Genomic DNA, 13421 nt, shown 5'->3' on the forward strand with positions numbered 1-13421 from the left:
CCTGAGCATTTGCATTTGACTCTCAAAGTCCAACATTCGTCCTAAAAAGGTGGTGATAGCTATATTCTGTTGGTGGATTTAGCATGGTTCGATTGCTAGAATAGTACACAGAGACAATCAGTCTGCACTATTGAACGTCAAAAAAAGTGTAATAGCGTAATTAGCAGGTTATTTTATACTTGACTTTTCAGCAATTCTTGTATATACTTCAGGTAGAATTAATTCAAGTGGACTATGATCTAAACATGGAGCAGTGTGTCTCTGTCAGCCTTTCCCCCTAATATTCTGAGCTGTGCTACATTAAGAATGAGACTTGTTTCTGGTTGTTTGAGGGACAAGCTGTATTGGGGATTAAGTAATACCAATTTGTCCAGGTCTGATGTTGAGGTTTGGTGAAGCAAGATTCATTGATGTTTTTACAACCCCTTCTTACATGGTTCCTCATCCAAGGGGTTAACCTTACATTTTAATGCACCATTTGGTTGTAGTTGGGCATATAGCTCACAGAGCCTGTTAACTTGTCTATTGTGCATTGGCTTCAGGGGCTGGCTTCTTAGCAATTCGCCGCCCAAGTACGGCGGCACGCCGGCGGGTGGGGCACTCTGTGTACACTCTGCTCGATTGTCCCACGGGGCTCGGTGCTGGACTCCGCGCATTCCTTCGATGCTCACGGAGCCGCAGGACACAGCGGACGCTCCGCAGGCACCCTCGGGAGGTCCACCGGAGCTGCCTGCCACCTCCTCCGGCAACCGGCAGAGCGCCCCGCGGCATGCTGCCCAAGCAACGCTTGGCGCACTGTGGCTTGGAGCCGGCCTGGTTGCTTCATATTCTATAGTTTCTATTGCTGTATGTTTTCTGTTAGAAAAGAGAAATTATTTTTGTTTGACTCATAGTTTCTGTGTAGTATACTTGAAGAAGACAATCTCCAGTTTGACAGTCTTTTTTAATATGACAAAGGTCGTAAGAAAGCTCTAGTTACTATCTGGAATAATAAATAGAGCATTCTTGGAGGTTGTCACTTAGGGTGTTTTGTTTTGTTTGATTCATATTCAGGATTGTCCTATATGTAATGCAAAAGGATAAAAGTTTCCTCTTACGTGCACGTATAGTTAGCTCTGCAGGTGCCAAAGCCATTTAAATTTCCTATGTGTTTTCTTTTTAATGTGTGACCTCACTTTGTGCAGTTGGTTTTCGTTTTAAATTAAGCTCCATCTGATATAGAACATTATTAATTATACATTTTTATTGTACTCATGTATTTTATATTGTTGTGATAAAGTTCCTCCTCCCCTTGGTGGGTCTGCGCTTATTGGCGGATTTGTTCACTCAGTGATCATTCCCTTTTGTGGAACCACAGTCTGAGTCAGCTCCTCCTGTGTCTGATCAGGAGTTGGGTTTGGTCAGGGGAACCAGTCCCGCCTTCTATCATTACCTAGGGTTGCCAGGCCAGGGCCCTGTGGACGCAGCTGTCTATTGTGCCTCCTGTAACTCCGGGTTCTGGCTAAACTCTCGCACTTCTGGCTCCTCCAAACACCTTCTTTATCCTCACCATAGGCCTTCCTCCTGGTGTCTGACAATGCTTGTCCTCCTGATCTCCAGCGTATACTCTCTCACTCTAGCTCCTTGCCTTCTTGTCCCGGCTCTCACACGCTCTCTCTCCTCTGGCTCCTCCTTGCCTGACTGGAGTGAGCTCCTTTTTAAGCCAGGTGCCTGATTAGCCTGCCTTGATTGGCTGCAGGTTCTTAATTAAAGTAGCTTCTCTACTGCCTTCTAGAAAGATCTTAATTGGCTCCAGGTGCTTGATTAACCTGGAAGCAACTGCTAATTGTGGTTACCAGGGTACTAGGGATTTGGTTTAGCCTGGTGGCTAACATACCTGTTGCTCCAGTACTTTACTGTAGCCATCTGGCCTTGCCCATCACATATCCCCCCCTCTGCTCAACACCATAGGGTTGGCAACTTGGGACACCAGGCAGTGTGCTCGTGAAAGACCATCAGCGTTGCGTCGGTGGCATCCAGCCGGTGCCGTATGCGAACCGAATGTTGAGGGACAAGACCACCTGCATGACCTTGCATTCTTTTCCTTATTTCTCTGCATCCACTGAGGGGTGCAATGGTCAGTCACAAGAGTAACGCCGGCCTAAGAGGTAATATACGCAGCGTCTCCATGGCCATTTGACAGCAAGGCTTCTCTCTTGACTACTGCATACTTCTGTTCTCTTGGGGCAGGCTTTCTGCTTAGGTAGAGATGGTGTTCTTCTTCTCCAATCATTTGTGACAGAGACTGCCCCAAGCCCACCTCCGGAAGCATCTGTTTGCAAAATAAATTCTTGGTAAAGATGCGGGCTATAGGATGGGGTCATTACAGGGAGCCGTCGATGGTCTATGAATGCCCTCTCCGCTGCGGTCGGTCACTTCACCATGTCTGGACCGGTGCCTTCACCAGTTCCATTAAGAGACGCCCTACTGGTGAAGTGAGAAATAAAAACGTCGTAGTAGACCTACACACCCAGGATACACACAGACCTGTTCTTTCGGGCTCGCCGGGCCAGTTTTGAATCGCCTCTAGCTTATTAGTTTGGGCTCACTATACCCCTTCCCTACAATATGGTATCCCGAGATACCTTAAGCTTGGTACCTAAAACCCTCTTGCCTCTGCCTCGGATTCGTGAGGCCCGCCTGCCTTTAGGTGCGATCAGTCGCAGGCCTCACTTTCTCCAATGGGTTCCCCAGTCTGGAGTATGGATGATCACATATCGTAGTATGCGGTGCTGCATAACTAGTTATGGGGCCGCAGCAGCTTATCCATGAGGCGGTGGAATGTAGCTGGGGCCATGTAGCCCAAAAGGGAGGACGTGTACTGGTAAAGGCCCCGTCCGGGCGGTGGAGAACACTGTCTTTCTATTAAGACTCTTTTTGTTAGGGAATTTGCCACATACCGCTTTTGTCAGATCCAATGTAGTCAACGAATCAGCCGCATACCAGTCGGTCAACCAGTTCGTTCCCATGGATGGTGTAGGGTATGCATTGAATTGGGATACTTCATTCTAGTCGGCGAAAGCATACATTACAGAACTCATGGTGCCATCACGTTTAGGCACTAGAACTATTGACTCACACTGCACTTGTAGGATCTTCAAGAACAGCCCTAATTCTAACATTTCTTTACTCAGCCCTGACTTTCCTCTCTTTTGGCTGCTGGCGATTCGTAGGGTCTCAGTGTTACCTTGGCTCCGGGGATCGTGCGCGATATGGTTGATAGTGTCTCAGTCGTCCACTCCCGGTTTTGTAGAGAACACATCTCGATGCGATTAATCATCGTCGCTGCTCTACCTTTCATTGGCATCAAGTCGGGTGATATGCCTCACATCTGCTCGTGTAAGTTATCTTCTGAGGGAAGGGTCTCTTGGTGACAAGCGAGTGCTCTCGATCATGCCAAGGTTTATGCAGAAGATTGATGTGGAATTTGCTCAGGTTCCTGCGGCCTGGCTGCCGCACTCTTATAGTTTAGTCTGTGCTTCAATCACTTCGTGGGTCCCTGCCACTGGGAGTCACGATTTGCTTTCAGGCTGTGGGCACTACAGGACCATTATTGATCTCCCCTGGTTTGAACTATCGAAGCTTTGCTATGGTGGTTATAATGGTTCGTTGGGCTCCTCTCGTTGCTTCTCCAAGTGGTCCTGTACAAGGGTGTAACTCGAGCTAGTTCGATCCCTATCATGTAGTACATGCTCGACTGTTCCTTCCGGGATCTTGGCTTCCACTCCAGTCTATTACCTGGCTTAATTCCCAAATGCCCGGGCGATTGAACGCCGTATGAGTAGTAGGTTCAGAAATGGAGAGAAACCTGGGAGGCCTTGCAAACATGAGGTAGGCAAGTAGGGTATCCGCTCCGCTCTTTCCCCTATCCCTAGAGAGCGCTCACCCCTTCGCTGATCATGGCTCTTTGGTGTTCTAGCCCTGTGGATCCTCCCCTTAGGCTGGGGGGAGGTCCTTTAGAAGTGGACGGGCTTCGCCCGCCCACCCCTGGGATGCCAATAGGCTAACATACCTGTGGAGCAGTGGGCGTTGTCCGGGGTTCTCTGCTCGGTTTCCCCATCCGGTTCCCTTAGTTTAGCCCTATGACCTCACTCCTGTTCCTGTTTTTTTCATTCGTTGTCCCACGTAATTATTTGGTGTTCTAGCCCTGTGGATCCTCCCCTTAGGCTGGGGGGAGGTCCTTTAGAAGTGGGCGGGCTTCGCCCGCCCACCCCTGGGATGCCAATAGGCTAACATACCTGTTGCTCAGTACTTTACTGTAGCCGTCTGGCCTTGCCCCATCACAATGTATAAATATCCATTGGCCTACTACTGATCCAATATATTAGTGTTCTAAACTAGAGTGTAGGAGTGCACTGAGTATACAGTGAAACTCAATATAATTGAGACCCCATGTAACAATTAGTCCTATGTTATGTGGTTGGTATCCCGCTCCGCAAGCCCTTCATCCCCTCAATGCATGGCTAGTCCAGTCCTCTGATGCTTTGATTGCTTAAGTGCATAAAGATGGCAGAGGATGGTGAGAATAAAGAGTAGGAGGAGAATGTGGCTCTTCAGAAGTCCTATTCGCCCCTGCCTCCACTCCAGGGTCCCCTGCAGTTTGCCGTATTGAGTTCCTCTGATGGACAAGAGGGGAACTCTTCATGCTGCTCTCACGCCGCTGCAAACAGTTTCCTCTTCCACCTCCGTCAAACCTACTGCCATTGAAGAGTGGATATACCTCCTCTTTTCTACCTCCATTGCAAGCAGATTGTGATAGTAATTAGTTGCCCCATTGCAGCCCACCCCAGCAAATGCCACAACATCCATCACATTAGTCTAATCTTTCTGTTAAAATAGTAATAAGTGAAATAGCTAATGAAGTGACATGTTAAGTTCACTAGCTGTCAGAGGTAATGCTCCATTGACATGATTCTTAGTAAAAGTGGCAAAGAGTCCTGTGGCACCTTATAGACTAACAGACATATTGGAGAATGAGCTTTCATGGGTCAATACCCACTTTGTCGGATGCAGGATGTCTCTTAGTGTTCACCCAGCACGGAACAAAAGCTCTAAGGGAGACATTACCGCAGTAGTTTACATTTTAGACACATTTTTAAAGTTACCTTCAAAAGAACAACGTCTAGAGACATTTTTAAGTTAAAACTTAGATTAAAAGGGGGGGGGGTGGAGTTATGAACAAGGCCATGGCTGTAATTAACTAGCAGACATTCTGTTAAGGGATTCTAGGGCAGGATAGTGTTGGTATTACTAAATGAGAAATATATTGTACAACAAAAGAATCAGTTTCTTCAGTCCCATCCTGTCCCATTTCCCCTATATCCAATGAAGGAGGGAATATATCCTAGGAGATAGAGCATAGGCTTAACTCCTGAGATGTAGGTTCTATTCCCAGCTCTGCCCCTAGACTGTTGGGTGAGTTTGGGAAAGTCAATTCACCTCTCTGTTCATTTTACCCCTATCTGTAAAATGGAGAGACTACTGACTTGCGTTGTGAAGCCCTTTGTCACCTACTGATGAAAAGCACTCTGTGAGAGTCAGGTGGTATTATTATGAGCCCTACTACATTCCATCACCCCATCCTGGGACTCCTAGTTACTCATCCCCATCCTATGAAGTGACTTTTGGCCTCACTATTTTCTTCCTATTTTAAAAACAAAAAACCCACTTTTGTTGTCACAATTCCTGGCCCCACTGCTTTAGCATGCAGGTAAGGGGAGTAGATACAAGCGGATGATTCACATCTCCTTAAGATTAGCTCTAGAATGGGAGAATAAGAAAAGTCATGACTTAGTCTCTTTTCTGGAACTGATATGCCCTCTCAATATCCAACTCCAATTTGTTGTCCTATAACCAGGCTCTCAGAAGTCAGAATATGGTAGGCTACTATTGCCACATACCTTTGGTAGTGCTATGTGTTAAAAGATGTCCTCTGATATGGGGCTAGATTCAGCTAGGCTTACACACAGTAAGTAGTACTCACTTGTGCTCCTTGCTGAGTATGGTTCTCTAATCTTTACTCATGTTACGTAGTATCTTAGTCTGTCAAGTAGTTCCACTGAAACCAATGGGGCTACTAGCAGAGTGAATTACTAACTCAACATGAGGACTCAGGGCCTGAATCCATACCTAACTTTTAGGCACCAGGAGAATCAAAGGAACCTGAGTTAGGTATGTAGGCTCCCTGTACAATTAATGGAGAAAAGTAGGTGCGTCTGAATGGGGGTAGCTGCCTAAACTAGCCAATGGAAGATGTTGACAAGAGGGGTGTGCTCTAAGGCCTGCCCCTCTCTAGGAGATTAGCAGTGATAGGTGCCTGTTATCAGGAATCCCTCTTGGAGTCAGGTGGTTTACACACCTGTCTTCTTTTAAGAGAGTGAGGCAGACACTTCTCTCCAAGCAAAACAACCAGAGGAAGCAATGCTCCCCTTAACTTTTCGCCCAGTGGTTAGCACAATCACCTGGGATGTAAGAGACTTGGGTTCAATTCCTCCCCCTATCAGAAAGGAAGACTCTGTTCAAATCCTCTCTCTGAGGGGGTTCTAACCACTGAGCTACAGGATATCCTGTAGCCTGCAACCTCTCCTGAGGAATCTATGCTGCTGTGTGTAAGTAGTCACTGGAGCAGGGCAACTGGCCCCTGGATCTCCCACCTCCTATGCTGGTGCCCAAAACTCCAGGCTAGAGAAGCTCTCTGACTCGACTCAAGGTATTTATCCACAGTGGAACACAAGAGCCTCTGACCATGCCTACCAGATCAGGCCCCAGGATGAAATATGTGCTCCTTCATCTATCTTTCCCTGGTTTGTAGAGCTTAGGTGTCTAGATACCTAAAGTGAGGCAGCAGTGGGCATGCCCAGAAGCAGCAAGGGAACATGCACAGTACAAATTTAGACACCGAGTGAATTTTGGTGACTATGTGGTTGAGTGGCTCCTGAGTGGGGATTTTGCAAATCACAATGGTGCCTAAAAATTAGGACTTAAGTACTTTTGTGGATCTGGATCCAGGTCCTAGTGTTTAAGGAAAAAAGACACAACCAAAATTTTAATAAGACTTGTGCCTATCAGCCTTATCAGTCTGCTTGAATAGTGTGTCCCATTGCCATTCCCTTCCTCTGTTTTACAGAGGTCGCTGCTTCCAAGTACATACATGTCTTCCTCTGTGTTTGGAGAAGGTCTAGCATACTGTAAATGCTCCTGTACACTGAATAATTAATCAGGGAACAGAAAATGGAAGGCCTGACTTTAATCTGTGAAAGTGCTTTAGGTGCTCTCTCCTCCCTCTTGTGCAGATCTATATGACAAGGAGGGAGAATATGGCCTGAAGTTTGTAATGGGAGCACTTACCGCTACTTCATATGTTCATATACAAATTTTATAGCAGGTTGCACTACTTTCACATTCTCTGAAAGTACCAGATTTGAAAAGTGCATTTCATGAGATACAACCACTAATCATCCCATAGCCACAAAATGCTTACATGGTGTTTGTGCTGCCAATTCTTTTCTAGAAAGCTATAGTTCATATATAGCAAGTTTCTGGAGGCTACAATTTACTATCATTATGATCATATAGAAACAATGCACATTTCTGCTATCTACAGTTTACAAGCCAATATTACACCAAGATACGGTTAGGAGAAGGGAAGAGAAGCACAGGCTAGCAAGTGCATGGTCTTTTGATCAACAGACTGCATAAATCACCACAGAACAAGTTAAACAACAATTTATTTATTTGTGTGTCAGATTTGAAAGTGGCAATAGAAACAGACATTTGAGAACAGAAAATTCAAGCAAAGTTGTACAGGGCCAGTCTAAATATGTCATTGGTGCAAACCCAATTGTCACTAATATTCTTGAGAACAAACAGCTGGTGGAACCCCATCACTGGGTCATTATCTACCTAAACAAATAAAATAAAAATGTTAGTTAGAAGTAGGAAGTCCAAGCCAAACCCCCTCAAACTACTCAAGTCTATTAGCATAGCATGTATCAATTAAATATCCACTGCCTTTGTTTTCAAGTCTATTCAACTGACATCAAGATGCAGCATTAGTTGTAGTACCTCAGGCTCAAACAGGAATTTTTTAGTTAAAAAAAAATTAAATGCAGTAGCAGAATGCAGTATTTCTAAATGGAATATTTCAAAGACCAACAAGCTTCTCCTTATATACTAGTCAAAGCATTACAGTTTGCTAGTCTCACCTTCAGCTGACCAACCACCATACTAAGTATACAGTTATCAGGTGCTGGTTGGTGATCTTGAGATGTTATGCTGTGTTGGATTTTTTGGAATGGAAGGCTCTGTTTAGGAGGGATTAAAAAAGAAATTCACAAACTAAACATATTAATGCAAGTATTTCACTCCATTAATATTTCTGCTCCAGCAGTGCACTTGGTACTGTACATGGTCCCTGATCCAAGGCAGTTAGACATACAATGCAGCTAATACACAAAATACTAATTGGCGATATGAATGTCAGATCTTAATAGTGCAAACAAAAGCAAATCTGATGGAAAAAAGTCAACATTTAGTATAGTTAACTATAATATTGTGTTTTAGGAAAATGTATTGTGGTAAGTGAGGCAATAGAAATCCCTCCCCTCTGCACTGTACAATAATCCTGCTCAATGATCTTGCAGGGAAAACATTTTCTAAATATTTCTTTCCTCATATCACATGACAACCAATTTCCATGAGGTCAGCTGGCATAAAGATCTATGTACAGTATGTGGTTCTTTAACAAAAAAGACCAAAAAAAAGCATCAGATATTAAGAAAGTCGTAAAAAGTGTTTAAATATGCTGCAGCGTAACACTTTTGTACCATGTACTCTGAAACTAAAAAGTGATTATTTTAAGAAATGGCACCCTCTTACTCAGTTACTCTTATTTCCCGTGTGTATTCAGAATCCTATCTGCTGAAACTTACTGACAATTTTACTATGTTTAATTCCTGTTAGCAGAGCAGACATAAGTTGGATTTTATACTGCCTCATCCATCAACAGAGCTGTTCATTAAGTTTCAACTACAGTAACAATAAAGTTTCTCAGGCATAACAGAGGGCTGAATTCAGCCTGCAAAACATCTTATTTGTGATAGAGGAAAGAACACTGCTTAACTTTGAGGTGCTGGCACTTTGAAAAAACACATTTGACTTGTAAATTAAGCAGATGTTATTGAACAAACATGGAACCTTATGATGCAATTTTAACATTGCAGCAATCAGATTTTTTTGAACTCTGAAAAGTTCTGCAACTCAGACACAGGTGTTCTCTCTACTACCTGTAATCACATGGAAGCATGCGGGGTTTCATTGTTTTTGAATCCTGAGACAAAGCAGTTCAGAGGGTTTTTTTTTAAAACCACTTTTAATATATACAAAAGTGTACCATCAACTTTTCCATGATGGCTGTTTTTCCTTGGAACTGCTGTCCTTCCCAGGACAAGCAAGAAGCATCTGTCTGAAAAAGAGAACAAAGTGTCTAAGTCATTCATGTCTATGCTACAGACATGAGGTAAGATTGAAAGGTCTGAGGGATGTAGCTTAAAGCAGTGTTCTCAACCTTTTTGATCGTAGGTACCAGTTTGCTGCCTTCCTAAACTGTGTCAGGGAAATCTCCGGGACCAGCACTGGTCCATGAGAAACACTGGCTTAAAGAATCCTAGAGATACACGTGAAGCGTTCGTTAATCTAATTTAGTCACTAGCAAATGAGTATTTGTTACAACTGGAAGTTATGCAGAACATAACTAATAAGTTATCAAAAATGGTACAGCTTGTGATCAGAAAGGGAGATATTGGCAGAGTCAAGCAAGCTTTCATGAAGTAGACCCACCCATTCTATTTTTGGCCTAGCTTGTGCCATCACTTACACTAGGGCTGTAGGGTTTTCCTATTCAATCCTCACCTCATTTTAGAACTTCCTCCTGTTTCCCCACAGAGATCTTAAGTGGGCCTACAGTTCATATAGAAGAATGGCAGAATCAAGTAGTTAAGAAAATTAAAAAAAAAAAAAGGCAAAAAATTTCACCACTGCCCCTTTTAGTTTTTGATGCTTCTTCACCATGACAGATTTCTCATAGTTCAAGTTCTCCACCAAGTGAAACAACTCCCACTCCCTCAACCCTGACATTTCTGCTACTCAAAAAAATGGATTTAAAAAAAAAAAATCAACCCCACAATTGCTGACAGAAGAGAGGAATATTTACCAATACTCATAATTTATAGGGTAAAATGACAGTTTAAGGAATTAGAATTGGTGGGGGATAGGTACTTGCTTCCATTCTATCCAAGACAGAAACATTGCCTCATACAAGCTACTGTCTTTATAGTGGAAGTGGAAGCAGAATATATCAAGTCGATAACTCATCATTCAAAATGATCAATGAGGAAGTTAAAAGTTTGAGCAAAGTCAAACTGATACTTACATAGAGAGCACTTAGCTCTACTCTACTGGAATCAAAATGCTGGTAATAGAGATGCACAAAACTTGTTCCAACTTGCTCCCACATGGGTCTCTCTGCCATTCTTGCTCTTTGTCTAAGTCTGTCAAGAAGGCAAATGTTTAGAAGTTTTAAGTCTAAAACAGTGATACTCAGACTGAGGCTCACAAGCCACTCTTTAACGTGTGTCCTGCAGCTCTCTGCAGCACAAATTAAAACACTGATTTAACTAACCAATCAGGATGCTTTTACTATGTTATTAACCAATTGTAGGTAAGATATCTATCTATATCTACACACAAAATATTTCCCCTGCCATACTGTTTAAATATGAATATCTAGTACTACAGTAAATGAAACAATGAATTCACACTACTGTGGCTCTTCGGGTAATGTTGATCTCTAATTTGGCTCCAGAACCACTGAGGTCTGAGTATCACTGGTCTACAATCCTAAATTACCAAAGTGAAAACTGAAGAGAAAATTGGAAATAGAAGAGAAGAGAACATCTCCTTTTCTGCAGTACACTTGGTGAGTAGGCACAACATTCATTATGTATCATCTTACTTACTATTTGAAGTAGAATCCCATCATAAAGATTCTTTAAGGCAATTCAGCTGCCAGTTTAAGTCCCAATTCAGCAGCAAGTTGCTTGTGGGTGCTCCCCTGTGCAAGTGTAAAGTTCCATTGACTTCAATGGACATATGGTTGCACAGAGCTCATTGCAGGATTGAGGCCTTAATGCTTTCCCGTCTTTTGTTGTAGTCTTGTAAACACATTCACAAGTTTATTTAACTTCAGTATTGGAAGACAGCCCTCTTACACACCCACAAGCCCATCTCAGACCCTTTCATTTTTTAATAACTTTATTTCAAGTTTAGCTCACATCTAAATTTTAAACAGAAAGCTAAAATGAGGCATGCTGAGAGACTTTCACATGGTCTATCAGAATTTTCAAAAATAAACTTAAGTAGGGTGCTTTGGATGTATTATGCACAGATATCTAAATGAGAAGTACACCACAACTGACTAATGGATCTCCATTCAAGTGGGGCATTTTTGTGAGTTTAAACAAAACAAAACTCCTAATTTTCTCTTGCTGTTGTTCATGGATACCTCATTACACTAACATGCATTGCCTATTACCCAAAATGCCCTTCTCCAAACTAGAAATCTTAAGGGACCCACCACCTGCACAAGATAGAGGATAGGAAAGTTGGATAATTGAAAGTGTGACTAAACTTGAAGCTCTGATTTGACACATGAAAGACTTTACAGAAATGAAGACTCCATAGGTTTAAGCTCTTAAAGTTCAGTTCTACTGTGAAAAGCAAACTTGTTCTTACAGGAAGAAAATGTGTGGAAAGAACATCTGTTGATGGTAGTGACTTAAATTTGGGCTGCCCTTTAACAGTTGGGCCTACAGATCCACCAACTCAGAAGGGCCTGTCTACACTTAACACTACAATGGGTTCTTCCATTGGCCTAGGTAATCCACCTCCCCAAGAGGCAGTAGCTAGGTGGATGGAAGATCTAGCACCCTCTACATGGGAATTTAGGTCAGTTTAACAACACTGCTCAGGAACATTGATTTTTCACACCCCTGACCAACATTGTTAAACCAACCTAACTTTTTAGTATAGACAAAGCCTAAGACTGAGGGAGAAGCAGATTCTCTCCCATTTTTGTGAACAAAACCCCTTGGTTTTTTAAGTTACAGCCAGTTTCATGTGTGCAACCCCAATAACCACAAGGAGTGGCACAGGTGCCACTGGGAGCAGTTTGGTCCACAAGATCTTTAGTCATGACAATGACCTGAAGAGCACCAGGGCTAGCGGTTGTTCACCTGTAACCTGAACACATTATATAGAGTAATTCTCACTACGCAGGGTGTTGTGGTTTTTTTAAGTCCTTCGTCAATGCTCCGTACTCCAGGGGACACCACTAACTTAGCGAAAGAGATTTCAGGTCTTACTCTCCTGGAGCTCTTCAGACACTGCGCGGGTTTAAGAAAATGGGTCCCCCCGCTGCTGTGTGTAAACGCCTTCCCAGCAGGGCAAAGGGAGTCGAGCTGGCGGCAGTTTGCCAAGCCAAGCGCTGTGCAGCACCTAGGAATTTGGCAAAACCTCCTTTAAGGCAATAAACCCCCGCCCCGGGACAGCCTCCGGTCCCACTCCAGAGCTGGGCGCACAGGCTGCCTGCACCAGACTCAAGGTACAGGCGCCCAAATCTCTTCCCCCTAGAAAACAAAAAGCAACCAGTCAGTGGGTTGACGCGGGGCAGCCGAGCGCACGTGCAACCAGAGACCTGAGGAAGGGAAGAGCAAGGGGCACACACCCTGCACCAGCCACCACCCATCCCGCCCCCAGCGGGTCCCCCCTGCCGCACGACTAGCCTGCGGAAGAAATTGCGCTGCTGCTGCACCGCGCTGCTAACGCGACTAGTTCCCAGACTCCGCTCAGCGCAGCCAGCGGCTGCCGCTCTCGACCGGCGCGCGCGCTGTTTTACCGCCCGGCGCTGCCTGGGAGCCCCGCTCCGCTCCGGCGGCTGCTGCGCACGTGGTATTTGTGGCCCAGCTCGCGAGCCGGTAGGTGGCGCCCCGGAGCCGGGTTTGATTTGTAATCGAAGTCCCCAGGGTGGCCAGCAGCGGCTCTGTCAGCAGCTCCTACTGAGAAGCGAAACTGCTCCTGTCTCTAGCGCCGCTGCTGGGCAAGCGCCGCTTCTGGCCCCTCTTGCGAGGCGGTGAGTATAAGCGCTGCAGCTGGGGGGGGGGGCCGAGTGCAGCTATTATCGACACGAGCAATTGAATTTATAGTTACTCGGCCACTAAGGACTTTGTTGTGACTGGCAGGCTGCGAGGTCAGCGGGAAACCTGTTGTGGTTCCTGCAGGAGAACTGCTCCCATATGAGAGCACTGGAGACACCGACGAGAGATGCT

The 13421-nt window shown here is 44.6% G+C and overlaps 1 protein-coding gene across 1 annotated transcript; it reads right to left on the reverse strand.

Moving 5' to 3' along the window:
• Nucleotides 1–7750: 7750 nt before the first annotated feature.
• On the reverse strand, nt 7751–12966 carry LOC116837093 (nuclear transport factor 2-like). The gene is made up of 5 exons (XM_032801251.2): nt 12879–12966; nt 10469–10586; nt 9431–9502; nt 8244–8342; nt 7751–7941 (listed from the first exon to the last, which is right to left on the reverse strand). Exons 2-5 carry the CDS (start codon nt 10565–10567, stop codon nt 7828–7830), a joined length of 384 nt encoding a protein of 127 aa, XP_032657142.1. The 5' UTR covers nt 10568–10586; nt 12879–12966; the 3' UTR covers nt 7751–7827.
• Between the last annotated feature and the right edge of the window lie 455 nt (nt 12967–13421).

This window comes from Chelonoidis abingdonii, unplaced genomic scaffold, assembly GCF_003597395.2.
Source record: "Chelonoidis abingdonii isolate Lonesome George unplaced genomic scaffold, CheloAbing_2.0 scaffold0015, whole genome shotgun sequence".
Lineage (NCBI taxonomy): Eukaryota > Metazoa > Chordata > Testudines > Testudinidae > Chelonoidis > Chelonoidis abingdonii.